We start from the raw sequence: 26,505 nt of genomic DNA, 5'->3' as shown, positions 1-26,505 counted from the left end.
TGTGTTCAAGGATATTTATTGCAACAATATTTATGAAAACGACCTGAAATTCCAACAATAGAGACAGGCTTAAATAATGTATAAAACATTCATATCATAGAATATTTTACAGCTGTTTAAAATCATGTTTTTGTAGAATAATCAATGATTTCAGAAAATGTTTATAAAGTTCAAGATTTAAAAAGTATAATACAAAACTGTACATAGAGCAGGATTCCAAAATTTCAAATGCAGATACATATAGGTACATATATACATATACCACAAATAGAAAAATGACTGAAAGAAAAAAATATGAAAATGTTAACGCTTGTTATTTCTATGCAGTGGGATTATGAGAGGTTTCATTTTCTCATTTAAAGTTTCCTGTATTTTCCAATTTTCCCTAAATTATGTATTGCTTTCACATTTAGAAAAATAATAAATAAATGTTAATAATAACAGTGAGATCAAAGGAGTTCCAAAAGATTCCAACATAAACACTGTGTGTTTTGATCATCCTTTTTTTTTTTTTTTATAAGTGGCTAAATCTTCCAGCTAAAAAGTTTTTATTTCCAGTAGAAGTAGTACTTGTATTTTTTCCCTGACTGGATTTGGATACAGGATCCACCGCAACATATTTGATTTGGAAACCTCCAGCTGTCACTGAAGCATCACTTAGAAACTTCAAGGTCATGACATTTCCTGTTGGGGGGAAAGAGGCAAAAGAACAAAGATGTTACTCTCCTTTGATTTGGCTGACAATTCAAAGACTCTTCATTCTCATAGGAGAATATAAGAATTCATGAACAAGATTCCCAGAATTCAGAGGTCGATTCTCAAGCTGAAGAATCTGTGGTTTCATTGCCGCATGGAACAGGGTGAGAGACGTTTGTATTTTTTCCTTTGGTCCTCCAATCTATCCTACAGGAAATTTTGTCTATTGTATTTATTTATTTATTTTTGAGACAGAGTCTCACTCACTCTGTTGCCCAGGCTGGAGTGCTGTGGCGCGATCTCGGCTCACCGCAAGCTCCACCTCCCGGGCTCCAGCGATTCTCCTGCCGCAGCCTCCCGAGTAGCTGGGATTAAAGGCACGCACCACCACACCTGGCAGATTTTTTGTATTTTTACTAGAGACGGGGTTTCACCATGTTGGCCAGGCTGGTCTCAAACTCCCAACCTCAGGTGATCCGCACACCTCGGCCTCCCAAAGTGTTGGGATTACAGGCGTGAGCCACCAAGTTGGCCTCTCTCTTGTATTTAAAAGGTACTCTTGAGCTGGGCCTGGTGGGTCATGCCTGTAATCCCAGCCCTTTGGGAGGTCGAGGTGGGCAGATCATCTGAGGTCGAGAGTTCGATACCAGCCTGACCAACATGGTGAATCCCCGTCTCTAGTACAAATACAAAAAATCAGCCAGGCATGGTGGTGTGTGCCTGTAATCCCAGCTACTCGGGAGGCTGAGGCAGGAGAATTCTTGAACCCAGGAGGCGGAGGTTGCAGTGAGCGAAGATTCTGCCATTGCACTCCAGCCTGGGCAACAAGAGCAAAACTCCGTCTCAAAAAAAAAAAGAAGATACTCTTTGTAGAAGGAACATCCACTGAATTGCAGGAGAATGGCAGGGCAGGTCAAACCAGTGATGGGTGGATGAGTTATTTACTAAATGATGTCAAAGCAACAAGTTTCACATTTATTAGAAACGAAGCTAGATTCCAACTTTACACAGAGTACCTAAACACATTTTACAGTAATATAAAGACCAAAATGTGCTAAATAAAAAGGAAAAACTTTATTATATAACATAAAATATAGGAATATTTATATCCTTTTCAAAAAGGAGGCAAAGGCCTTCTTTTTGTTTGTTTTTGGAGACAGGATCTCACTATGTTGCCCAGGCTGGTCTCAAGCTCCTGTGCTCAAGTGATCCTCCTACCTCAGCTTCCCAAAATGTTGGGGTCACAGGCATGAGCTGCAAATATATATAAACAAAAGCAGAGTGTATACATTGCTAATGCTTGCTTTTATCTATTAACTTATTTAACTCCCACAACAACACTGTGAAGTGAGGGGGATACTTTTTAAATATTCATTTTACAGATAAGAAACTGAGGCACAGAGTGACTACTAAGTAGCTTGCCTAAAGCCACAGAACTAAATGGGCAGAGTCAGGTTTGAGCACAGGCAGTCTGGTTTCCGAGTTCATGCTCTGATTCTCAGACTATTTTCTCGTATTTGGAAGATTTGCCTAAATATAAAGAAAAATTTTTGCATGAGACAGACTGAGAGAAAATAGGGTTAATATCTCTAAAATACAAAGAGCTGCTAGAAATAAAAAAGAGAAAGACAAAAGCACCAAAGAATGTGCAAGAAATCTAAATTCATAGGCAATTCATAGGTGTTCAAAGGGCTAATAGACATTTAAAAATGTGTTCAAAAACACTACCAAAAATTCAACTTAGATTATTAATGATAATTTTTTGCTCTTCTATTGTGAGAGAATTCAGAGAATATTCAGCTGGTTAAAATGCAAATTGGTTAGGTATGAGTTGACAGGCCTTATTAAAAAACAAACAAACAAACAAAAAAATGGCCGGGCGCGGTGGCTCATGCCTGTAATCCTAGCACTTTGGGAGGCCAAGGTGGGTGGATCAGGAGGTCAGAAGATTGAGACCATCCTGGCTAACACAGTGAAACCCTGTCTCTACTAAAAATACAAAAAATTAGCCAGGCGTGGTGGCGGGCACCTGTAGTCCCAGCTACTCGGGAGGCTGAGGCAGGAGAATGGCGTGAATCCGGGAGGCGGAGCTTGCAGTGAGCCGAGATCATGCCACTGCACTCCAGCCTGCGCGACAGAGCGAGACTCACTCTCAAAAAAATAAAAAAATAAAAAAAGAAAAGAAAAGAAAATGTAAATTGGGAGTCAGCCAGGCAAGGTGGTTTACACCTGAAATCCCAGCACTTTGGGAGGCTGAGGCAGGAGGACAGCTTGAATTCAGGACTTCAGGACCAGCCTAGGCAACATAGCAAGACCCCATCTCTACTAAAAATAAAAAATAAAAAATTAGCCTTGTGCAGGAAAATCACTTGAGCCTAGGAGTTTGAGGCTGTAGTGAGCTGTGATGGCGCCCTTGCACTCCAGCCTGGGTGACAGAACAAGACCCTGTCTCAAAAAAAAACAAAAACAAAAACAAAAAAAAAAGAAAAGAAAATGAAATGTAAATTGGCACTGTAGGAATCTATTTTTTTTTAAAGTAGAATTACTGAGTAAAGACAGAGGTTTTAAAATGTTCATTGAAACGTTGAATAACAAAAGAAAAAATCAGAATCAAATGCCTCAGAATGTTAAATATTAGTACTTGACAAATTATGGTATATCCATGCAGTGACCTATTAGGCAGTCATGAAAAAGAATTTGAATGATCTAAATATCATACTCTGACTTGGAAATATGTCCATAGTTTCCATGTATATAATGTTTGTATAATAGAAAAACATCTGGAAGGATGGTCACTACAGAGTTATCAAATGCCTTTCTGGGATGGAGAGGTGAGGAGAGTAGGCACATCCTTACTTTATATCTCTTATTAATGTGGTAGGATTATGGACAATTTCAGGTTCTTTCTTTCTTTTTTTTTTTTTTTTTTGAGACAGGATATCACTCTGTCTCCCAGGCTGGAGAGCAGTGGCATGATCACAGCTCACTACAACCTTGACCTCCCTGGACTCAGGTGATCCTCCTACCTCAGCTTCCCGAGTAGCTGGGACTACAGGTACGCATCAGGATGCCTGGCTAACTTTGTATTTTTAATTTTTTTTGAAAGGGAATCTTACTTTGTTGCCCAGGCTAGCGTGCAGTGGAGCCATCTGAGCTAATTACAACCTCTGGCTCTCAGGTTCAAGCGATTTTCCTGCCTCAGCCTCCTGAGTAACTGGCATTACAGGCACGTGCCACCACACCTGGCTAATTTTTTGTGTTTTTAGTAGAGATGGGGTTTCACCATATTGGCCAGGCTGTCTTGAACTCCTGACCTTAAGTGATCCACCCACCTTGGCCTCCCAAAGTGCTAGAATTACAGGTATGAGCCACTGTGCCCAGCTGACTTCTGTATTTTTTTGTAGAGACGGGGTTGCATCATGTTGCCCAGGCTGGTCTCAAACTCCTGAGGCTCACGCAATCCTCTCACCTTGGCCTCCCAAAGTGCTAGGATTACAGGCATGAGCTACCATGCTTGGCCAATGTCTTTGTTTTCTATTTTTGTTTTGTAATCTATACCCTAGGTTGAGTAAGCATATATTTAAAAAGAAAACCAGATCAAAATGTTAATAGTATTATGCTTGATAGGATTTTTTTTTTTTTTTTTTTGAGATGGGGTCTTGCTCTGTCACCCAGGCTGGAGTGCAGTGGCACGATCTCAGCTCACTGCAACCTCTGCCTCCCAGGTTCAAGCAATTCTCCTGCCTCAGCCTCCCAAGTAGCTGGGACTACAGGCGCATGCCACCGCACCCAGCTAATTTTTTGTATTTTTAGTAGAGACGGGGTTTCACCGTGTTAGCCAGGATGGTCTCAATCTCCTGACCTGGTGATCCGCCCACCTCATCCTCCCAAAGTGCTGGGATTACAGGTGTAAGCCACCACACCAGGCCTATGCTTGATAGGATTTTATGTTAACTGTATCTTATATCTTCTTTTTCTGTTACTTTGTATCAATGTCCTCTTCCTGATTTTTTGCTAAATCTTTGGCTCTTTTGTTTAACTATATTCTTTTCTGCTTCTTGATTTGTTTCTCTTTGAATGATAAATTGTGTGGGTTTTTTTTTTCCAGTTTCTTGAAGTTGTGCCAATAAAACCCCACCACTGATTTGATTACATTTGGAGTAAGTTGTCTATTTTAGAGAAAAAAGGAAAATGTAAAATTTCAGACTTCTTTTTTTTTTTTTTTTTTTGAGACGGAGTTTTGCTCTTGTTGCTCAGGCTGGAGTGCAATGGCGCTATCTCGGCTCGCCACAACCTCTGCCTCCCCAGTTCAAGCAATTCTCCTGCCTCAGCCTCCCAAGTAGTTGGGATTACAGGCATGCGCCTCCACGCCCGGCTAATTTTGTATTTCTAGTAGAGACAGGGTTTACTTCATGTTGGTCAGGCTGGTCTCGAACTCCTGACCTCAGGTGATTGGCCTGCCTCGGCCTCCCAAAGTGCTGGGATTACAGATGTGAGCCACCACACCCGGCCTAGACTTCTTTTTAACTTCTTTGTTTAATAGGATTCTCATCCTCCAACTACCTCCTACAGCAATAAGATGTTTTCTTTCAACTTTCTGTTAATATAAAATATATTTTCAAGAAAGGAATGAGAGATAAGTAAACGGTTTAATTTAATAGGTTATCTTTCTTAAGGGAGTTTGTAACAGAAGAATGAACTAACAAGGTTTAAGCATTAATCATTCAATAACAGAGCAGTAAGTTCCATCTCTTACAGTTATGATGAATAAATTAGAATTGAGTCACTGAAAGGCTGGGGTGTGGGAGTAAGTTAACTAGTAGTATCTGAGTACTTAGAAATTGCAACTCAATTGTAGTTTTGTTGTTTATAGTTGCAGAAGTACTGTGATAATTTTATGACTTGGGAGAAAATAGAGCACATAAAAATGCCAGCTGCTGGTGCTGGTGATGGAAATAAAATAAAATATTGAATACATGTAAGAAAGAAAGTTTTTAGCCAGAAAATAGCAGTATGGGATAAATTAAAGAGTGATATTGCATATTGAGATAAATTTATGTGACTACAGGGCATTTCTTGAGGTATATTTCCTGGAACAAAGTCACAGAAAATAATGGGGGGGTGGGCAATATTTGGAAAGCACTACCTATTATATCCGGTCTTTTCAGATTTACTACACATGATTAGCATATTAAAAGATCCCTGCTGTCGTCCAATAAAGAAACCTGTTTGATATTGTTTAACCCAACGTTTTCCAAATTTATTTGACCTTAGAGCCCTCTTCTCATGTAACATCTATTTAAATCTCACAGAACTTTGTTATTTGAAACATTCTCTGGAGAATATTGTACTAAGATAAAAATGTAATGAATATGATGTAAGATTGTTTTAGTGACAAAGATTTTTAATGACTTTATAAATTACTTCAACCATTTATCAATGAAAAATTTCAGCCATTTTATTAGCACATTTATGGAAATCATAAACTACAGCAATATTTGTGGATTTGCAGATTCAAGACTCTCTCAGATACATTACATTTTCAGCAAAGAACAAGAGTTTATACATTTTTTAGTGCAAGCAGTTGGCATAAATCTTTAAGTATAAGTAATTTTTTTTTTTTTTTGCATTTTACAAGCTAGCAAGCTGCATCTGGTGTTGGTTCTTTCAACTTTAAAAAGTGAATAATAACTACTATTTACTATTTAACAATGTCCCTTTACTTTCAGGGACACTGTAAAGAAACAAATCATAGTTTTGGTCCTCAAAACTATGTTAAGTACCTTACCTGTACTGATGATGTCATCTGGAAGCTCATCTCCACAGTACCTGAAAAGGAATTTTTAGAAAAGAGATGTCACACAAATGAATATTATACAGCTAGTAAAGTGGCTGTTACTGAGAATTAAGCCTCTAAGTAACAGCTCATTGTTCCACAATTTTTAAAATTTCTATTGTTATTTTACCTGGATTTGTAAGGGAGAATAGGAGTTAAAACAAAGTTTGTTATTTGAAATAATCTTCTTACAATATTGATGATTTTTATTTTATTTTATTTTATTTTATTATTTAGATGGAGTCTTGCTCTGTCGCTCAGGCTGGAGTGCAGTGGCACAGTCTTGGCTCACTGCAACCTCTTCCTCCTGGGTTCAAGCGATTCTCCTGCCTCAGCCTCCCAAGTAACTGAGATTACAGGCATGCGCCACCACACCTGACTAATTTTTGTACTTTTAGTAAAGATGGGGTTTCACCATGTTGGCCAGGCTCATCTTGAACTCCTGGCTTCAGGTGATCCTCCCGCCTCAGCTTCTCAAAGTGTTGGGATTACAGGCGTGAGCCACCGCATCCAGCCAATGAGATTTTAAAGGAAAGATATGTGCGGCATTTTTACTTTGTGTAACTAGAAAATTTTGTGCAGTAGATAATTTGAATCTATTTGGAAAAATTAAAATTTTCTTTCTTTTTTTTGAGATGGAGTCTCGGTCTATAGCCCAGGCTGGAGTACAATGGCACTATCTCGGCTCACTGCAACCTCTGCCTCCTGGGTACAAGTGATTCTCCTGCCTCAGCCTCCCGAGTAACTGGGATTACAGGTATGTGCCACCACACCCTACTAATTTTTGTATTTTTAGTAGAGACAGGGTTTTGCCATGTTGGCCAGGTTGGTCGCAAACTCCTGACCTCAGGTGATCCAACCACCTCGGCCTCCCAAAGTGCTAGGATTACGGGCATAAGCCACTGTGTCCAGCCTTAAAAATTTATTTCTAATTAATTTTATAAAGTTTTCTTCACAGTTGTAGAAGAATGGGCATATGCTTGGTGATATGAATATTCTGAATTCTAGGATAGACTGATTTAAATCTGGAAAAATTATTTTGGACCTTATAGGTATAAAAGGATTTGGTTTTTATCTGAATCATGACTTGAAAGGAACCCTCTTACACATATAAAAAGGTAAGGGTTTTACAGGTTTCTAAATATGTAATTTATTCTAGAGGAAAAGTCTAAATTTACATAAAGGGTAAATTATATAATATAAATCCAAGAAATAACAAATTAGCCTGTTCAAACCTCCTAAAGACAGTAGTTTATGATTTTATATAAGATAGGATGTTGCTGTATTGCCCAGGCTGAAATACAATGTTTATTCATAGGCTCCTTCCCACTTCTCAACACAGGAGTTTTAATCTGCTTGTTTCTGACCTTGGCAGGTTCACCCCTCCTTAGGCAACCTGGTGGTCCCCTACTCCTGAGAGGTCATCATATTGATGCTGCTCTTAGTGTGGACACCCCACCAGCATAATGCACTGTAGCCCAGAACTACTGGGCTCAAGTGCTCCTCCTGCCTCAGCTTCCAAAGTAGCTGGGACCACAGGTGTGCCCGCCTGTACTTTGTTCTTAATTCCCCAACTCTACTTCGTGTCTTCATCAAACTATTTTTATAAACTATCTTTTCTCTATAGCAGTAGTCTGTCAGCTAAAGAAGAAAACAAGGCCGGGTGCGGTGGCTCACGCCTGTAATCCCAGCACTTTAGGAGGCCGAGGCGGGCGGATCACCTGAAGTCAGGAGTTTGAGACCAGCCTGGCCAATATGATGAAACCCCACCTCTACTAAAAATACAAAAATTAGCCAGGCGTAGTGGTAGGCGCCTGTAATCCCAGCTACTCGGGATGCTGGGGCGGGAGAATTGCTGGAACATGGGAGGCAGAGGTTGCAGTGAGCCGAGACTGTGCCACTGCACTCCAGCCTGGTGACAGAGTGAGACTCCGTCTCAAAAAAAAGAAAAAAAAAAAAAGTTGTAGAAAGAAGAAAACAAAACAAAAAATACTTTCCCTTAAAAAAAAAACTCTTCATTTTTGCAATAGATGCCTTTGGTTTTCTTTGTATTTAAGTTACACATTCAAAATCAACATAAAAAGCAATTGAGTCTGTCATTTTTAAATTGTCCCCATTACCATTTTTTCCCCATTAAATTACTATTATGTATAATAGAGAATTGAAAACTGATAGTCTATTGATAATTGATAGTCTAAAATATGGGTTATTAGGTGGGGACCTGAATATATAAAATACCTAATTGTATACTCTTTAATTTGCAATATATCATAAGACACTCAAAATTCAAAGTATATTAAAGATTTGGAGTGTGAAGAAAAAGGTTGTGTTCTAGCATGTTGAAAAGCCAAAGGAAAAATATTAAAGAGAGAAAGGGTAAAACTTTGCTTATTTACCTTACTTCCATAATACTTAGCACAATGCTTTGTAGGAAGAAGAAAGGCAACAATTACTGAATTTATAATCTTTTTGTTTTTTTTTTTTGAGACAGAGTCTTGCTCTGTCACCCAGGCTGGAGTGCAGTGGTGCAATCTTGGCTCACTGCAACCTCCACCACCTGGGTTCAAGTGATTCTCCTGCCTCAGCCTCCTGAGTAGCTGGGATTACAGGCACCTGCCACCATGCCCGGCTAATTTTTGTATTTTTAGTAAAAACAGGGTTTTGCCATGTTGGCCAGGCTGGTCTTGAACTCCTGACCTCAGGTGATCCGCCCACCTTGGCCTCCCAAAGTGGTGTGGATTACAGGCGTGAGACACCGTGCCCAGCCCTATAATCATTTTTAAGGTTGTAAGAAATTAGAACTTAAAAACCTGAACAATTTTTGCAACTCACATATCTTTCTTCCTCCTACTGTTAGTCAGATCTTGAGGTGTTTATAAAATAGACTAACTAGTTCTTACAACTTAGCTATAATCAAAAGGCAGCTCTCACTACTTTAATAAGTATGTTGTAGTCAGATCTTGAGGTGTTTATAAAATAGACTAACTAGTTCTTACAACTTAGCCATAATCAAAAGGCAGCTCTCACTGCTTTAATAAGTATGTTGTAGCAGCCAGCTAAGAAAAATCTTTGTTGAAAAATGATATGGTGTTTTAGGAGAGTAGAACTATTCCAAAATCAATATTATAGGGACAGTGGAGGGAAAATTAAAGAAGCATCAAACAAAATACTGGACATTCATTTAATTTCCTGTATGGGGACCCACACGTACCTTCCCACAAAGCCATGGACATCATCGTAACTGTCATATATTTCAACATAATCAGCCAAGCAACCTGGGTCATCTTCAAGGTCAAAATCTAAAAAACTCAGGTGAATACGCTGACCATACTTGAGTCTAATGTGCCAGTAGCAGATTTGGTTATCTTCGTACTCATTTGGGAAGCCTGGAGATTTAAACATTCGCTTTGGATCTGTAAAGACACCACCACACTCCTTTGCTGAAATGAGAAGAAAAAAACGTAAAAACCCCAAAGCATTAGGAAAAACATTATCCCTGTTAAAAATGACATTTCTTAGCAATCTATTACTTTTTATGAAATGTTAAATGTCTTAGTATACAGCATCTATGGCATATTATGTATGCTTTTAGCCAAAGAATAAATGTATTTTTTCATCAATAGTTACTAAATTCTCTAAAATGAACATGGACTCTTTGTGAATTTCTTTTTATTTTTATATTTTGAGACAAGATCTCGCTCTGTCACCTAGGCTGGAGTGCAGTGACCCAATCATAGCTTATTGCAGCCTTGAACTCGTTGGCTCAAGCGATCCTCCCACTTCAGCCTCCTAAGTAGTTGGGATGACAGGCATGTGCCACCAAGCCCTGGTAATTTCTTTCTTTTTTTTTTGTGGAAATGGATCTTGCAATGTTGCCCAGGCTGGTATTGAACTCCTGACCTCAAGTGGGCCTCCTGCCTCTGCCTCTGAAAGTGCTGAGATTATAGACATGAGCCACTGTGCCCAGCCATGAATTTTAAAAAAGTAAATATAGTAAGAAAAAAATGGCTGGGTGCAGTGATGCTCACCCTTAGTCCCAGCTAATTGGGAGGCTGAGGCAGAAGAATCCCATGAGCCTAGGAGTTTGAGGCCAACCTGGGCAACATAGTGAGACCTCCAGCTCTAAAAAATAAAAATAAAAATAAATTTTAAAATTAAAACAATTGTAATTAATTGTACTTTTAAAAATATTTTTGTTTTATTTTATCTTTTAAGGCATAACATGACAAGTCTTTTGTGCACACGCCTATTTTTTGTTGTTGTTTTTTGAAATGGAGTCTCACTCTGTTGCCCAGGATGGAGTGCAGTGGCACAATCTCAGCTGACTGTAGCCTCTGCAATTGTTCAAGCAATTCTTATGCCTCAGCCTCCTGAGTAGCTGGGATTACAGGCATGAGCCACCATGTCTGGCTAATTTTTGTATTTTTAGTAGAGATAGGGTCTTGCCATGTGGGCCAGGTTGGACTCGAACTCCTGACCTCTGGTGATCGACCCACCTCAGCTTCCCAAAGTGTTGGGATTATAGGTGTGAGCTATGGCACCTGGCCTATGTCTACGATTTTGACAAATATATATACATTTATATTACAAACAGCCCTATCAAGATGGTAGGGACTTTGCCCTGTGGTGTCACCATATGTCTTCAGGGCCACAAGCACTTAGAATAATGGATCCCATAAATTCTGCTTGGAAAATCATTATACAATTTCATGATCGCAAGAGACTTTAAAGTCACTCTAATCCAATTAAAAGGAATAATTTATAATTATTCTGTATATTGCCTTTACTGATTTTAAACTAATACCCTAATCCTAATATTTTAGGATTCGATGGAGATATTCATGTTTGTTTTTCCAAGTCATTCATCATTTAACAGATTTCAGTATGTTATAACTTGTCATAAGAAAAACAAACACATATAAAACAAAACAAAAACGCTGTATCAGAATCAGTGGTTTGCCATATGACCTAGAGGGAAAGCTAGGAAGAAGCCCTGGTTAATTTTAATTCCATATCAGGTCAGTGTCTAATGTCTAGAAAAAAGGTGCTCCCCAGCCTTTCTATGCTCCTGAAATAAAGCAGAACAGGAGCATAGAAAGGCTGGCGAGCAACAAATGAAGGTCAAGGATCTAGTTCAAGCTTGGTGACCACTCTATACTTCATTTTCTTCATTGGTAAAATAAATGTAGCCATGCCTTTCCCATGATCTATCACACAGGGTTATTCTAAGGATAAAATACAGAAAATAATTTAAGGATGTTATGCAACCCATAAGCTATTCTTATTGTATAATAAAATATACAACACATAGTTTGTATGTCTGCATAAGGATGTACATTGCCAGCTTTAGGAGTGAATTGTTCCATCCCATAGCATCCAATCTTTGTTGTATATATTAATAGACAGAAAAAATTCAAATATTGAACTAATTTGGCTGCCTATTTGGCTATATTTATTTAGATCTATATTTTATGTTACATCTAGTTACTGCCTCATCTATTATTTAGAATATCAGCTCTAACTTGGTGACATTGATTAGTCAATAATGATTGCTTTATTTTTGTGAAGCCATTATGGTTTTTTTTTTTTTTATTCCAGTGATGTTTCAGTGAGCTGTTCCCCTAGTGCTAGTTCAGGCGGTCAAGTCTCCTTCAAGTTAACCACATCCTAAATAGTCAGCATACCACCAAATCCAAAAGTGAGCTAAATGCACTGAGAATTGGGTAAAAACAAATCTCCCAGGATTCTGTATTCCCAGAGTGTATTCAGCCTCTCTGAGAAAAGAAAGCAACTTATAATAATTTATAATTTAGGATTATATTCTTATGAAAGGGCAATGAAATACTGAAAGGACCATTTCATTGGCACTTCTTCAATGAATCTAGAGTTTAATCTATGGAAATTATCCAATGGAAGCTCAGAGATCCTAAAGTTTATCAAGTGAAAGAAGAATCAGAGAACATATTTGAAAAGAAGAGTTACTCTTGAGAGTAAATGAAGAGTGGTCTGCATAAATATATTTAAGAAAATGTAAGAGAGGGAGGGAGGAAAGGAGGATACATATTGTTGACATAACTAAATATAGGACTAAATTAGTACTGTATAGTATAGGACTAAATAAGCTTAAAACATGTCAAAGTGACTTGAAAGTTAAAGTTACATAAATACACTGTTAAGTATTTATTCCTATTTTGTCTCAGTTAAGACTAGTTGTAGCTGTAGGCAAAAAATCTTTCTACTTGGACTACACATAATTTTGAGATATAGGTTACTTACAGACATGAGAAACTGTTCTCCAAATGTTAATATCATTAAATAATAGATTTTATAATAATACACTAGAACCTCACTATGTAACTCTCCTACTGTGTTATGGAATTTCTTATAGGGTAAATCCAAATGGGATACATCTGAGGATGTTTATGATCCTGAATGCCAGGAAGACTTTGTAACATACTGTAATATTTTGTAACATTGTCCTGGGGGAAATATATCCAAAAAGAACAGCTTACTTTTTCTCCAAGAACATGACCTAAGAATAATTCTTTATAGTAATTATGAGTTAATTTTCTCATTATTTCATAGTGGCAAGCAACCATGGAAAAAATATGAATAAAAATATGCTGTATAATAACTAGTATATACAGTATATAATTTTTAAACCATAGAATTAGAGTTGCTTAGTTTGGAAGTACTAGTATATATACACAAAAAGAAATTAGGGAAAGAATTTGTTTACTTTGTCTCCTTTTCCCTGTTGTATCAAAAGGACAATTTTGAATAGTTAACATTTGGTAGCATCACTTTATTGTTTTAGCTAATTTACTGTGACAAGTTTTTAATCTGCTTTTTTATTTTCTTTTTCTTTATGGCTGGGAAGTTCCCTGGCACAGAGAAGATCTGAATTCTCAGTCCCATCTGCCTAATCATTATTGACTCCTGATTTTGGGTTACTTAATTCTCTAAGTTTCAATTTCCTGATTTCTAAAATAGGTATAACAATAGCTCCTTGAAGAATTATTGTGAATATTAAGTTAGAGTGTAGATGAAGGAACATAACTCAATGTCTGGTATAGTATAAGCACTTTATGAATTGTAGTTATTAGTAGTAATTATTATTACCAAATTCAATTATTTCTGGAAAAAGTAGCCATTTCTTTTTTAACAGCCTCTTAGCTGCATGGAACTGTTTTTGCAAAACATAAAATTATTATTTTTAACACACCATGTGGGTTGTAGCAATAGGCATCCCATCTTTCACTCCTATTGAGACGGACTCCGTAATCAATAATGCCAGTTTTTCCAAATCCACAGTTGGGCCCTGGCTTCACAATGGGGTATCCAACTCTGCCCTTAGCCATCCATCCAGCAGCACAGACATGAAATCCTGCAAGAAGAAAAAGAGTTATGGACTAAACTGGTAAACTGTCTTGGCTAAGCAAAAGTCATCTTAGCAAAGATAGCCAGTTCCAACAGTAAGTTTCTTAACTGCTCAAATCCAGTTCATGTAAAAGGGAGAAAATTGTTTCCTTAATTAGACAAAGTGTGAATACACATGAAATGTAACTTCTGATTTTTACTGGAAAACTACCTCTTACTTGAAAAAAATGCAAATGGACTACAAATTATTGTGGGTATGAAACTAATCCAAGTTCAGAGTTGGCTTCTTTTCACAAATGACTTATGGAATGCCATGAGATAATTTCTGAAATTATCAATTTTGAAAAAAATATTTTCAAGCAGTAATTTAATTTCTATTTTAGGATCAATTAAGATATTTATAATATCTTATTTATTTATTTTTTGAGACAGAGTGTCACTCTGTCACCCAGGCTAGAGTGCAGTGGTGCAATCTCGGCTCACTCCAACCTCTGCCTCCTGTGTTCAAGCAATTCTCCTGCCTCAATCTCCTGAATAGCTGGGGTTACAGGCATGCACCACCATGCCCAGCTAATTTTTGTATTTTTAGTAGAGATGGGGTTTCTCCATGTTGGCCAGGCTGGTCTCAAACCCCTGACCTCAAGTGATCCGCACACCTCGGCCTCCCAAAGTGCTAGGATTACAGGCATGAACCACCACGCCTGGCCTATTTATTTATTTAGAGACATGGTCTTGCTCTGTTGTCCAGGCTAGAGTAGAGTGGCATGAACACAGCTCACTGCAGCCTCCACCTCCTGGGTTCTAGCAATCCTCCCACCTCAGCCTTTAGAGTAGCTGTGACCACAGGTGTGCATCACCACACCTGGCTAATTTTTTAATTTTTTTTGTAGAGATGAGGTTTCGCTATGTTGCCTAGGCTGGTCTTGAACTCCTGAGCTCAAGCAGTCCAAAGTGCTGGGATTACAGGTGTGAACCACTGCACCCTATCAGATATTCGTAATGTTTTAAAAGATTTGAATAAAGATAAATTCTCTCATACATTTCAAACAAAGGCTCAGCCCTGTTTCCTTTGCTCAGACTCAGAGGCTGTTTTAGTATCTGTCAATGCCACCAAGAGCAATTTTACTAGAGGTCCAGGATGGCCAGTAAAGACTATGGGCTTTGTCTCTTCCATTCCAGTTACTTTGCCCCATGCCGCCCTGTGATTACAGACCAGCAGTCATATGGGGAGGCTTTGGGGCATTTGAGAAAACACTATTATTTTTTTTCTTGAGTAATGTATCAACTTTGCCAGATGCTATTCACTCAGCAAAAGAGTTCTGAATGCGGGTGGCCCATTCTCCCCAAAGGCCAAGAGAGATGGTAGCAATCCACTTTTGTATAAAGAAGCATGTAACACCAGTTGATTGCTGGGATTTTCACCAGGTCTTCTGATACCATCTGCCCGGTTTCTTTCTGCTTCTATCTCACTACCTTCCTGTCCTCCTTTTCCTTATAGCTTTTGATCCTGAAGTACAAATGCATTCTCCCACTTAATTGAAAAAAATTGGGGAAAAAAGCCACTAAATTCAATATTTCTCTACCAAGTAAATTTCCTTGTAAGACTCAATATAGTACCATAGCATCATTTAACAGCCTCTATACTGAGAAGTCAAAGAGCTAGAACAATACAAAAAGAATAGCAATGACATTGAAATTAATGAGAAATTTAAATAATATTGAAATAATGAGGTTTTCATTTTCTTTTGACTTTTATTTTATTAGATCACAGTGGGTTAAGACTCCACATAAGTTTCTGGTACTAGAAACTTTCTGCCAACTCTAGGCAGATGGATAGGAGAAGTCAGAGAGCAGAGATGTCCTAGGGGCTTAGTGATATATCAGAAGGGGGTTGGAGAAAGAAGTCTTACTAGGGCTTAGGACAGATGGATTTTTTTTCCTCCAAGGATAAAAAAGAAGAAAAATCATTGTGAAATCAGTTACCAATTTTTCTGGCTGCCTCTAGCTGCTTATAAGTTGCGAGTTGGCCGCCTTCAAATTCACACACCGCCTTAGCTTCTGCGTAGGTGAGCTTGTATTTGCCAGACCGTGCTTCTCTGTGGTACACACCGGCTGCTCGTTCTGTAAAATCAGATGATGTCATAAAAGCACTGTTATTCCTTCTTATGGGACAGGGGAAATTTTGTGGCCTCAGCTGGAAGATTACAACAGCTATTGTTCCTGCCAAAGGGCTTTCTGGGTTGGCTGCCTTGGGTAGCTAAGTTTTCACTGTTAGGAAGCTTTGGGGAAAAATCTGAATGAGGGGGAATTTTAGGGGAATTTGGGGCCATAAACAGAAACTTTAGGCTAAATTATGTTTTTTTGTTTGTTTTGTTTTGTTTTTGTTTTGTTTTGTTTTTTTTAAGACGGAGTCTCTCTGTCTCCCAGGCTGGAGTGCAGTGGCGCGATCTCAGCTCACTGCAAGCTCCGCCTCCGGGGTTCACACCATTCTCCTGCCTCAGCCTCCCGAGTAGCTGGGACTACTGGTGCCCCCCATCATGCCTGGCTAATTTTTTTTTTTTTTTTTTAAGTAGCGACAGAGTTTCACCGTGTTAGCCAGGATGGTCTCGATCTCCTGACCTCGTGATCCACCCGCCTCAGCCTCCCAAAGTGCTGGGATTACAGGCATGAGCCACCTGGCCTGGCCTAAATTATGTTTTTGATCTGATAGCCTGAAATAAAGTTTTTTTTTTTTTTTTATTTTGTATTTTTATTTTGTGAGACGGAGTCTCACTCTGTCGCCCAGGCTGGTACGACCTGGGCTCACTGCAATCTCCGCCTCCTGGGTTCAAGTGATTCTCCTGCCTCAGCCTCCCGAGTAGCTAGGATTACAGGCATGTGCCAACACAACCAGCTAATTTTTGTATTTTTAGTAGAGACGAGGTTTCACCATGTTGGCCAGGCTAGTCTTGAACTCCTGACCTGAAGTGATCCAGCTGCCTCGGCCTCCCAAAGTGTTAGGATTACAGACGTGAGACTCTGCGTCTGGCCTAAAATAAAGTTTTTAATACAACATTGTATTGCAACACTATCCACAGGTGATAAAGTTTTGGCTTTCTTTTGGATTTAAGCTATATAAAAACTTGCAAAGGTAAGCAATAGGGGAAAGAAGAGGTGAAGGCAAAAGAAACTAGTGAAGATGGATCCATTATGTAGGCTCACAATGATGTAGAAAAATAAGCTAAAATAGCCAATTGAGGGAAATGACTAATGCAATATAATTAAGAATTTAGGCTGGGCGTGGTGGCTCACGCCTGTAATCCCAGCACTTTGGGAGGCCGAGGTGGGCGGATCATGAGGTCAGGAGATGTAGACCATCCTGGCTAACATGGTGAAACCCTGTCTCTATTAAAAATACAAAAAATTAGCCGGGCATGGTGGCAGGCACCTGTAGTCCCAGCTACTCGGGAGGCTGAGGCAGGAGAATGGCATGAACCCGGGAGGCGGAGCTTGCAGTGAGCCACTGCACTCCAGCCTGGGCGACAGAGCGAGACTCTGTCTCAAAAAAAAAAAAAAAAAAAGAATTTAGTAAAACAAATAAAAACTGAGGAAAGATCTGAAGGGATCCAAAGCAAATACTAAATTAGGGAAAAGAAAAATAGATTCAAACACAGCAGAGAAAAAACTGGACACACCTAACTACCAGTTAATGCCTCAATTTTTTATCTGATTTGTCTTTTTTAGTTCACATATTTTTCCCAACATATTTTAGGCAGTATTAAGTCATACATGAGTTGTCTTCCAATAGATCACTGTTTAAATGGATTGTTTTGAATTTGGAGTCCCTTCTACCATAGAAACAACGTGAAAAGATTCCCAGGACAATAGTCATAACATTAGCTCTGTAGTTAGCTCTAATAGTTCTATGTAGTCTGACATTATGGTTAAGTCTCTGTATCCTGACCTGTGCAATCAGCCACCCTTAGGACCATTTGCAGTGAGGACATACGTATTTCTTGGCACCAAGAAATGAATCCAGGGGAATTAGAAATATAGTTCTTTGTTTTCCACCCCAAACTGAAGTTGACATTGCCATAGTTCAATAAGAGAGGGTGCTTGTTTTTTTGAACTCTAAGGATCCTGCTCTTATACATTACATAGTAAATGCCATTGCTCACACACAGAGGACCCTTGTCAATCTGATGCTCGAGGTCAGAGAATACCAGGAACATCAGTCAAGTTGTTTCTCCATTGAAAGATGCCTGCTGCCCAGTGTCCTTCATATGGCAAAGCCTCATTAAACTTTCCCTAGTTTTCAATTTAGTTACTTTGAACATTATATCACTGGGTATTTTGCTAGGTGCTGTGGATCAAGTTCTATCCTCAAGGAACTTGGACACTAGTGAATATTTTGAATTTCTTTATCTTGAAATAGAGGAACACTAAAGCTTTTGGTAAAGACAGGAGGCGTGTTTAGCTTATGTATTACTTATGTATTATAATAGAGATTGTTGTTAATCATTAAAAATGTTAAAAATTATATTTCCTAATAATACAGATTAAAAGAACTGTATCTGAAAACAAATTTTGTAGAAATTATTTTCATGTATACAAAGTTTTCTCAAACTTATTTTCTTCATATTTTATTTCAAAATTAAAATGTGATGTATACAGAAAAAATTAACGGAGATTTGGCGGGACGTGGTAGCTCATGCCTATAATTCTAGCACTTTGGGAGGCTGAGGCGGGTGGATCACCTGAGGTTAGAAGTTCCAGACCAGCCTGGCCAACATGGTGAAACCCCGTCTCTATTAAAAATACAAAAAATTAGCCGGGTGTGGTGGTGCACAACTGTAGTCCCAGCTACTTGGAAGGCTGAGGCAGGAGAATTGCTTGAACCAGGGAGGCAGAGTTGCAGTGAGCAGAGATCATGCCACAACACCCCAGCCTGGGTGACAGAGCGAGACTCTGTCTCAAAAAACAAAACAAAACAAAACAAAACAAAAAAATTAACGGATTTAAACAAATAATAATTTTAAGTTTTCCTCCCAGTAATTTTTCATTTTTTAAAAATCTTGTATTTTAAATTTGGGGGTACATGTGCAGGTTTGTTACATAGGTAAACTCATGTCACAGGGGTTTGCTGTACGGATTATTTCATCACCCAGGAATTAAACCCAGTACCTCTGTTCCTCTCTCTTCTCCCACCCTCAGTAATTTTTCTTAAACTTTTGGTACCTACTGAAACTTGTCTAGTAATAACATAATAATAGAAATAGCAAAAAATTTTTGTTATAATTTCTGATTTAATTTATTAAATATTAACATTCCACATTGTTCCTCTAATAGCACCAGACTTCCCAGTATGTTGCCATATGAACAAATTACAGAACTCTTGGAGTATGTACCTGACAATTTTAAATAAGGTGTTTTATTAAAAATATTTCTCAATTCAGAATTTTGAGCTATTAAGATGGACCTTTGTACAATGAATCCTAATTTTACCTTTCAGAAGAAATAATATTTTATTAATTTATCTAGTCAATAGTCATTTATTAAAACTGAAAATTTGTTTAATAAATGTTTTCTCCTTTTAGTGAGTGGCAGCAGTAGAAATGAACTTTGGTTCCACTGCTGTTTCTACCATGGAGTTGTATAACCAGATGAGCCTCAGTTTCCTCATTTGTCAAATGGGGCTAATGATAGCTTCTGGACCATAGGAGGAGCTCAAGATACGTTACTTTTCCTTTCTTTCTGTTTTTATTCTCTGAGACAAGGTCTCACTCTGTCACCCAGGCTTGAGTGCAGTGGTGAGGTCACGGATCACTGCAACGTCTGCCTCTTGGGCTCAAGTGATCCTCCCACTTCAGCCTCCTGAGTAGCTAGGACTACAGGCATGCACCATCACACCCAGTTAATTGTGTTTTTTTTGGTAGAGACAGAGTTTCTCTATGTTGCCCAGGCTGGTCATTTTAATTCCTGGGGTCAAGCAATCTGCTCACCTCAGCCTCCCACAGTGCTAGGATTACAGGTGTGAACCACCGCATCCCGCCTTCCTTTCCCTTCTTTTTCAGATTCAACAATAAAAATAATTGCTTATCTGTGCATTTTTTATTCTCATGATCCATGTAAAATGATTGTAATTTCTTGTCCTTAACTGTTGTTTGTTTTTGTTTTTTTAAAGTACTATTTTAAAAATTAGATGATACCGGAGTTAAAATAAGCCTTAGGAATCCTTTACTTCAACCTTATCATTTTACCAGATTGGAACCATAACCTAGAGAATTTAAAGTAAACTTGTCCAACTTGTGGCCTGCCAGGACGGCTTTGAATGTGGCCCAACACAAATTTGTAAACTTTCTTAAAACATTATGAGTTCCCTGGGCTGGGCACGGTGGCTCACGCCTATGATCCCAGCACTTTGGGAGGCCGAGGCAGGCGGATCACGAGGTCAGGAGATCGAGACCATCCTGGCTAACACCGTGAAACCCTGTCTCTACTAAAAATACAAAAAATTAGCCGGGCTTGGTGGCGGGCGCCTGTAGTCCCAGTTACTTGGGAGGCTGAGGCAGGAGAATGGCGTGAACCCGGGAGGCGGAGCTTGGAGTGAGCCGAGATGGTGCCACTGCACTCCAGCGTGGGCAACAGAACGAGATTCTGCTTAAAAAAAAAAAAAAAAAAAAAAATTATGAGTTGCCCAAGACAATTCTTCTTCCATTGTGGCCCAGGGAAGGCAAAAGATGGGACACCCTAGATTTAAAGTGTCCTGTTCTTGATAGTTGCTAACAGATGTATCCCTTCTAATCCAACTATCTTTCCTTCCTAAATGGTTTCTAAAAAGATTATATTGATCCTACCAACTATAAACATCTGTGCTTGGCTGGCTGGTCAAAAATTTGCCCCAGATTGAAGCAATTTGCAATTATCCTGACCCTCAGATTTGTGGCATACATGAATAGACATTTGAATTTGCTTCTCTCTACCTCTGGGTCAAAACTTCTATTGTCCAGGTTTATATTTTTGTAACATACGACGACACTTTAAAAGACAACTCTAAATTACTTGATTATTAGAGGATTTGATAATATTTCAAAGTTTATCTGCATGGATTTAATTCTTACTAGCTTTATGACATTTAAAAAAAGTCCTGACAAATATGAGCATATTTCCTATATTTGACTGTACACAACAACAATAAAGAGATGGGCTCATTCCTCTACTAAATTTCAGATCCCGTCTTGGCCACATGGATCACAATGAAATTAGTTCACTGGCTCAAGCTGAAAAAAATAGGTGGCAAGGCTGTGCATTACAAATTAGGCTTTTTAATGAAATCCGCATGGTTGCAGTTATTACGAGAGAGAAACATGCTGTAAGGGAAAATATTCTACAACTGTGCTGTTTAGCAAGCATAAAATCAAAATCTAGGTTAATTTCGCCTTCTCTTTATTTCTTTATTCTATGCAAGAATCTATGCATTTTTCCCCAAGAAATTCAATTTTTTTTTTACTATTAAACACAATAATGAACATAGAGCAATACCAATTTGTATCATGAGAATTAAAGCATTGTTTAGCACGCTGTAATATAAGGGGTGTTTTGGGTTTTCTGCATTTTCCTTTTTTGATCTATTGTTTATCTTCACTGTTTGGCCTATCTCATTCCTTACATTTAACAAAACAAAATAACAAAAGAAACTTTCCTTGTCTAACAAAAGGGTCAGAAAAGTATTTATATGGATAGTAGAAACAGAAAGAATCAAAGTGGTAAGAATGCATTCAGAAGGAGAAACATTTTTCACTTTTTTCTGTATTGCAAGCTGGCTTGGTCAAAATAGTCAAAATGTTTGAAAAAACTAAGATATAGACTATAGCTCAGAGTACATGAAGCAATTATTATAAAATTTTTGTATACTCCAATTTACCTGTTAGGATTCTGAAATCTGATTGCAAATGCATTGACATAAAAACAGAAGACTATATTGGAGTTTCTAGTTAGTTAAAGAAATACTCCTCACTGTACTACTACATCTGCTTTGAAAAGTTTAAAAATATATTTTCATACTGAATATAAATATTAACTGCTATTTTCTACTGAACAATTCACTTTATAAAATGCTATTTTTAAATTTTAGAGGACAAGAACACTTTAAAAAAAAAGCATATGTATTCCAAAGGCTATCTTTCCTAAGCATTTTCTTTGAGAACATCAGCCTTGTACAGAATAGAAAAAGTTACTGCTTTAAATTTCCTTCTCCATGATTTAAAGAATCGACATTCTCAACAAGAGGCTCATGAGTGAAGTTTCTTACCAAGCCATATGGAGTTATGAAAAATTCCATCCTTGAATCCCCATCCTTGAGTGTCTTCCCATAGCAAGAGAAATAAGTAAATTAAGATGATCATATCGTCAGTTGTAGTGAAGTAACAGCCTGTTAGGGGCTGCTCACAAATTCTCAGAGCAGCAGCTGAAATGTGACTGAAACATCTGGTTTCCACATCTTTTAAATAGTTTTTTTCAACTGTGAGGTCAGCAAGTACTCTCCAATGGCATTTTCCGCTGTAGAGTTACACAATTATCTCAGTGTCTGAAGCAAATCCTCTGACTCATTTGCATTGGCAACCAAAACTAAGGAGATAGAATGATCATCTATGTTTTAAAATTAACTTACTAAGAAAGGAATTCGTTTATTGTTAGTCACAAACACTTTTCTGTTAGAAAGTTTGTGTAACTTGATGCAGATTTAGCGGTGATTAAAAGAAAGTCAAACTTCAGTAGGAATTTCAAGATAAATCCTAAATGTCTTATTTGCAGTGTCAATTATGGGATATGGGGTTAAACACTAATCTTTTATTGGTAATGTTGGACTGGCTTTTCTAAACATTGTCAAGCCTGTCTAAAAAATTTAAAACAAAAAGTATGCACAGTTTGGAGAATCCTAATTTTTCTCCAGTGATATATGACTTCCTTATTCTCTGTCTGCTTTTCTTCCAGGATGGGGTCTGTTGCAGTCTTTGGTTTGTTATGGTCAGCAGCTAAATAAATGTATCAGCTCCCAGAAAAGTACTTCAATTTCAGAGCGTCAGGACATTCCAGCAGCTTTGGGATGTCCTATTATAACACAGTTTTCCCAGGCCACAAATTCTTGAAGTGTTGGGAGAAAGGTGGGTAGACTAACAAAGTTGATAAAAATTTGTCCCTAGCTTCCCTAAACCACTCTAACTTTGAAGAAGATGATCAAGGTAATAGATAATAATTATTACAGTAAAGTCATCATGCCTTCAAATATCCCAAACTTTCCTCTTCCTTTGTGTAGAATCCTTGGGTAACATATCTGATAATACTCCCACTACCGCTGATGCTAATGGCATTTCCTATTGTTCATTGATAGCCATTTATTGGCAACTTTTGATTTTTTTACAAAATTGGTCATTTTTTGCTACTTAGATTCTCTACTTTTGGTCTCAAATTGCTTCCCATTCACTCCTATTATAGCATTCATTTCTCCCATGCTTTCTTAGTCCCTCCAATGATGTTGGAGTTCTTTGAAAAAGCCAACTTGCTAGACATGCTCTGGTCTGAAGTTAGCTTTGAATCCCTTAGACATCTTTGCTTTGAACATCTCAGGTATGTTCTGGTCTCATCTCTTCTCAAAAGAGCGTTATGGGGATGTAGGCTGAGAGTACAGAATTTATTGGATGCTCACTGAGGTATACATAAAGTTACTAGCATTCAAAATCTTTATTTTGGACTGGTGGCACGTGAAAGATGAGGGAATTGTATCCAAGTTCACAGATAGGGTTAGTGAAGTTAAGTTTGTTGCAAAAGAGAAAGGTATAGTTTAGACCAGGTGGATGTGACTATGGAGAAGACAGGCATGGTTACTGAGAGCAAGATTCATAGGTAGTTGGAAGGAATAAACCATGATATTTCTTTGGAAAGTATAATTATATGAGTATTTTAAGTTTGTGGTTTAGGAAGTAAATATAACTTTAGTTGTGCAGTGCTACAGCAAAACCTTTCCATAATCTTTCCAATTCTTTGCTTGTCACATCCTCCAGCTGTGCCCTTTCTGCATCTCTCTCAAGCGCCTAATTTCCCCCTAGTTCTCATTTATCAAAAATTACTCTCAGGAAAGAGTTTGCAATTAATCTTTAGTTAGGCCAGATAACTAAGAACAGATACCCTTCTGTGTTCATTTGCATTTTAATGAAGCTCCAAGTAGAGCGAAGTGTGAATGTTCAACTTCTTTTAACACGAAAATTTAATGAGTTGCTTTGATGAATTAACCCAATCTGGGGTGGAGGATTTCTTTCTCCCCTCTCCCAACTCTCATGCAGAATATAAATATTTCCCCTTAGCTCTGCATAGTGTCTGAAAATCTCATCCTCCTTATTATCAAGGAAATGGAGAATAATGCCTAATGATGTAAGTTCTGATTTTGAGGGGCATTCAATAAAGGAAAGAGGAAATGGGGTTTTCATATGGAAAAGATGCAGAGGGTAATCCCGAGGACGAGAGAGAAGAAAAGAGAGAGTAGCAAAGGAAATGTTGCCTATGAACTTACCTTGGAAGTTGTCTAAGAAGCACCCTCTGCCCAGCCTCCAGCACACACCACCCAGGATAAGCCTCATGAGGAGCTGAGAGAAGATACACTGATAAAAGTTCCTTTCAGGCCGGATGCAGTGGCTCACGCCTGTAATTCCAACACTTTGGGAGGTTGAGGCAGGTGGATCACGAGGTCAGGAGTTTGAGACCAGCCAGACCAATATGGTGAAACCCTGTCTTTACTAAAAATACAAAAATTAACTGGGCGTGGTGGCTCGCTTCTGTAATCCCAGCTACTCAGGAGGCTGAGGCAGGAGAATCGCTTGAACCCGGGAGGCGGAAGTTACAGTGAGCCAAGATCTCGCCACTGCACTCCAGCCTGGGTGCCAGAGCCAGACTCCATCTTAAAAAAGAAAAAAAAAGTTCCTTTCAAGGGCCTGGAAGACTTTACCAGTCAAGTATTTTGCCTTCGCAGAGGAATGCCCTCCCCTCCCACCATCTCTGTGTCACGATGTGCAGTGGCTCCTTTTGCACATGTCACCACTAGCTGAAAACCCAGCAAGACTGCTTTTTGTAGAGGAGTTCCTGTTTTGGTTGCTTTTCTGCAATGTTCCAATGCCCGTAAGCCTAAGCAGCTATTAGATAACTAAAGGCATGGTGGGGAGAACTCCGTATCTGAATTGGGATAGGGCTGCATTGAACAAGCTTAAGATCTCTTAAGCTGCCATGATAGTTAATGATGTCACTATTGCACAAAGTTAACTGAAAAAATGAGACACTAGCCAGTGTGGTGGTGTGTGCTTGCAGTCCCAGCTATTCAGGAGGCTGAGGCAGGAGGATCACTTGAGCCTAGGAGTTGGAGGCTTCAGTGAACTATGATCATATCACTACACTATAGCCTGGGCAACAGAGCCATATGCTGTCTCGAAAGAAAAAAAACAGCGAGAGAGACACTAAAGTAGAATTTTAAACATCTGTTAGCAGTTGAGCGGAAATATTTTATATCCTTTTGACATGCTGAGTCTCAGCTGACGGGGAAAAGGGATAGAGAAGTGTCAGGTGAATGTAGACAGGAGAAAAAGAGAGAGAAGGAAAAGAGGTTCTAAGACAACATGTCTGATTATACTTAAGACTGGATTTGAATGGCAAGATGTGCAAAAATGCAATTCTTTGATACACTGTATGAAAATTAAAATATAAATTATATCCTTTATTAAGCATATGTTGCAATCTTGGAAAGAGAAGGAAAAAAACAAGATGAGATTAGGAAAGGGTGGAGCTCAGTGAATTACAAAATATGTCAATACAGGACATTTTTAACACTGCCAATAAGGACATAAAATTGCAATACAGGAATGCCCCACCCATCCCAGAATCTCCACATGGACTAGGATAGGAATAAAGGCAATAAATGAGGAAAAACCCATTCCCTTTGAGTGTGATTTAAAATGATTGGAGAGAAATTCTTATGTGTGACATAGAACATGCTTAAAAAAATGAAATATGTGGCATTGTACTTGTTCATTCAATAATCAGTGCAAACTTTTACAGGGTCAGTGAGCAGGATAGAACCTAACTAGAACAATGGGAAATCTTTGGAGAAGTGAAATATTTATTTATTTATTTTTTTGAGACAGAGTTTCACTCTTGTTGCACTCCAGGCTGGAGTGCAATCACAATCTCAGCTCACTGCAACCTCCATCTCCCAGGTTCAAGCAGTTCTGCCTCAGCCTCCCGAGTAGCTGGGATTACAGGCATGCGCCACCACGCCCGGCTAATTTTGTATTTTTAGTAAAGACAGGGCTTCTCCATGTTGGCCAGGCTGGTCTGGAACTCCTGACTTCCAGTGATCCGCCCACCTTGGCCTCCCGAAGTGCTGGGATTATAGGCATCAGACACCATGCCCAGCCTATTTAATTATTTTATATCAAAAAGCTTTGAGACAGTGAATATGAGCCTATGTACAACACCAAATGGAATAATGCACTTTCAAGTTTATGGGTAAACAGATATCAGAAAGAGATCCAAAACTGATGTCGGACTTCCAATTGTTAATGCAGTGTGAC

The 26,505-nt window shown here is 38.5% G+C and overlaps 1 protein-coding gene and 1 long non-coding RNA gene across 2 annotated transcripts in view; one reads left to right on the top strand and one right to left on the bottom strand.

Annotated features, from left to right (window-relative positions):
• TNFAIP6 (TNF alpha induced protein 6) lies at positions 1–22,410 on the bottom strand. Its single transcript, XM_002812476.5, has 6 exons — positions 22,203–22,410; positions 15,896–16,033; positions 13,758–13,919; positions 9,744–9,972; positions 6,485–6,525; positions 1–684 (listed from the first exon to the last, which is right to left on the bottom strand). The coding sequence occupies exons 1-6, from the start codon at positions 22,294–22,296 to the stop codon at positions 515–517; spliced, it is 834 nt and encodes a 277-aa protein (XP_002812522.3). The 5' UTR covers positions 22,297–22,410; the 3' UTR covers positions 1–514.
• LOC103889961 (uncharacterized) overlaps positions 696–26,505 on the top strand; it is an 82,069-nt gene continuing 56,259 nt past the window's right edge. Inside the window, exons 1-4 of the long non-coding RNA XR_008522606.2 lie at positions 696–860; positions 3,633–3,751; positions 7,168–7,289; positions 22,886–23,055. This is a non-coding gene — a long non-coding RNA (uncharacterized LOC103889961). The remainder of the gene's footprint in view (positions 861–3,632; positions 3,752–7,167; positions 7,290–22,885; positions 23,056–26,505) is intronic.

Source organism: Pongo abelii, chromosome 11 (genome assembly GCF_028885655.2).
Source record: "Pongo abelii isolate AG06213 chromosome 11, NHGRI_mPonAbe1-v2.0_pri, whole genome shotgun sequence".
Lineage (NCBI taxonomy): Eukaryota > Metazoa > Chordata > Mammalia > Primates > Hominidae > Pongo > Pongo abelii.
This window is presented reverse-complemented; position numbering and strand designations above follow the sequence as displayed.

Coding starts and splice junctions, on each gene's coding strand:
- TNFAIP6 (XM_002812476.5), bottom strand. CDS start 22,296: ATGATCATCTTAATTTACTTATTTCTCTTGCTATGGGAAGACACTCAA. Junction 13,920..15,895: donor AGAGGCAGCCAGAAAAATTG/GTAACTGATTTC, acceptor TTCTTCTTGCAG/GATTTCATGTCTGTGCTGCT. Junction 6,526..9,743: donor GTCCATGGCTTTGTGGGAAG/GTACGTGTGGGT, acceptor ATTCCTTTTCAG/GTACTGTGGAGATGAGCTTC.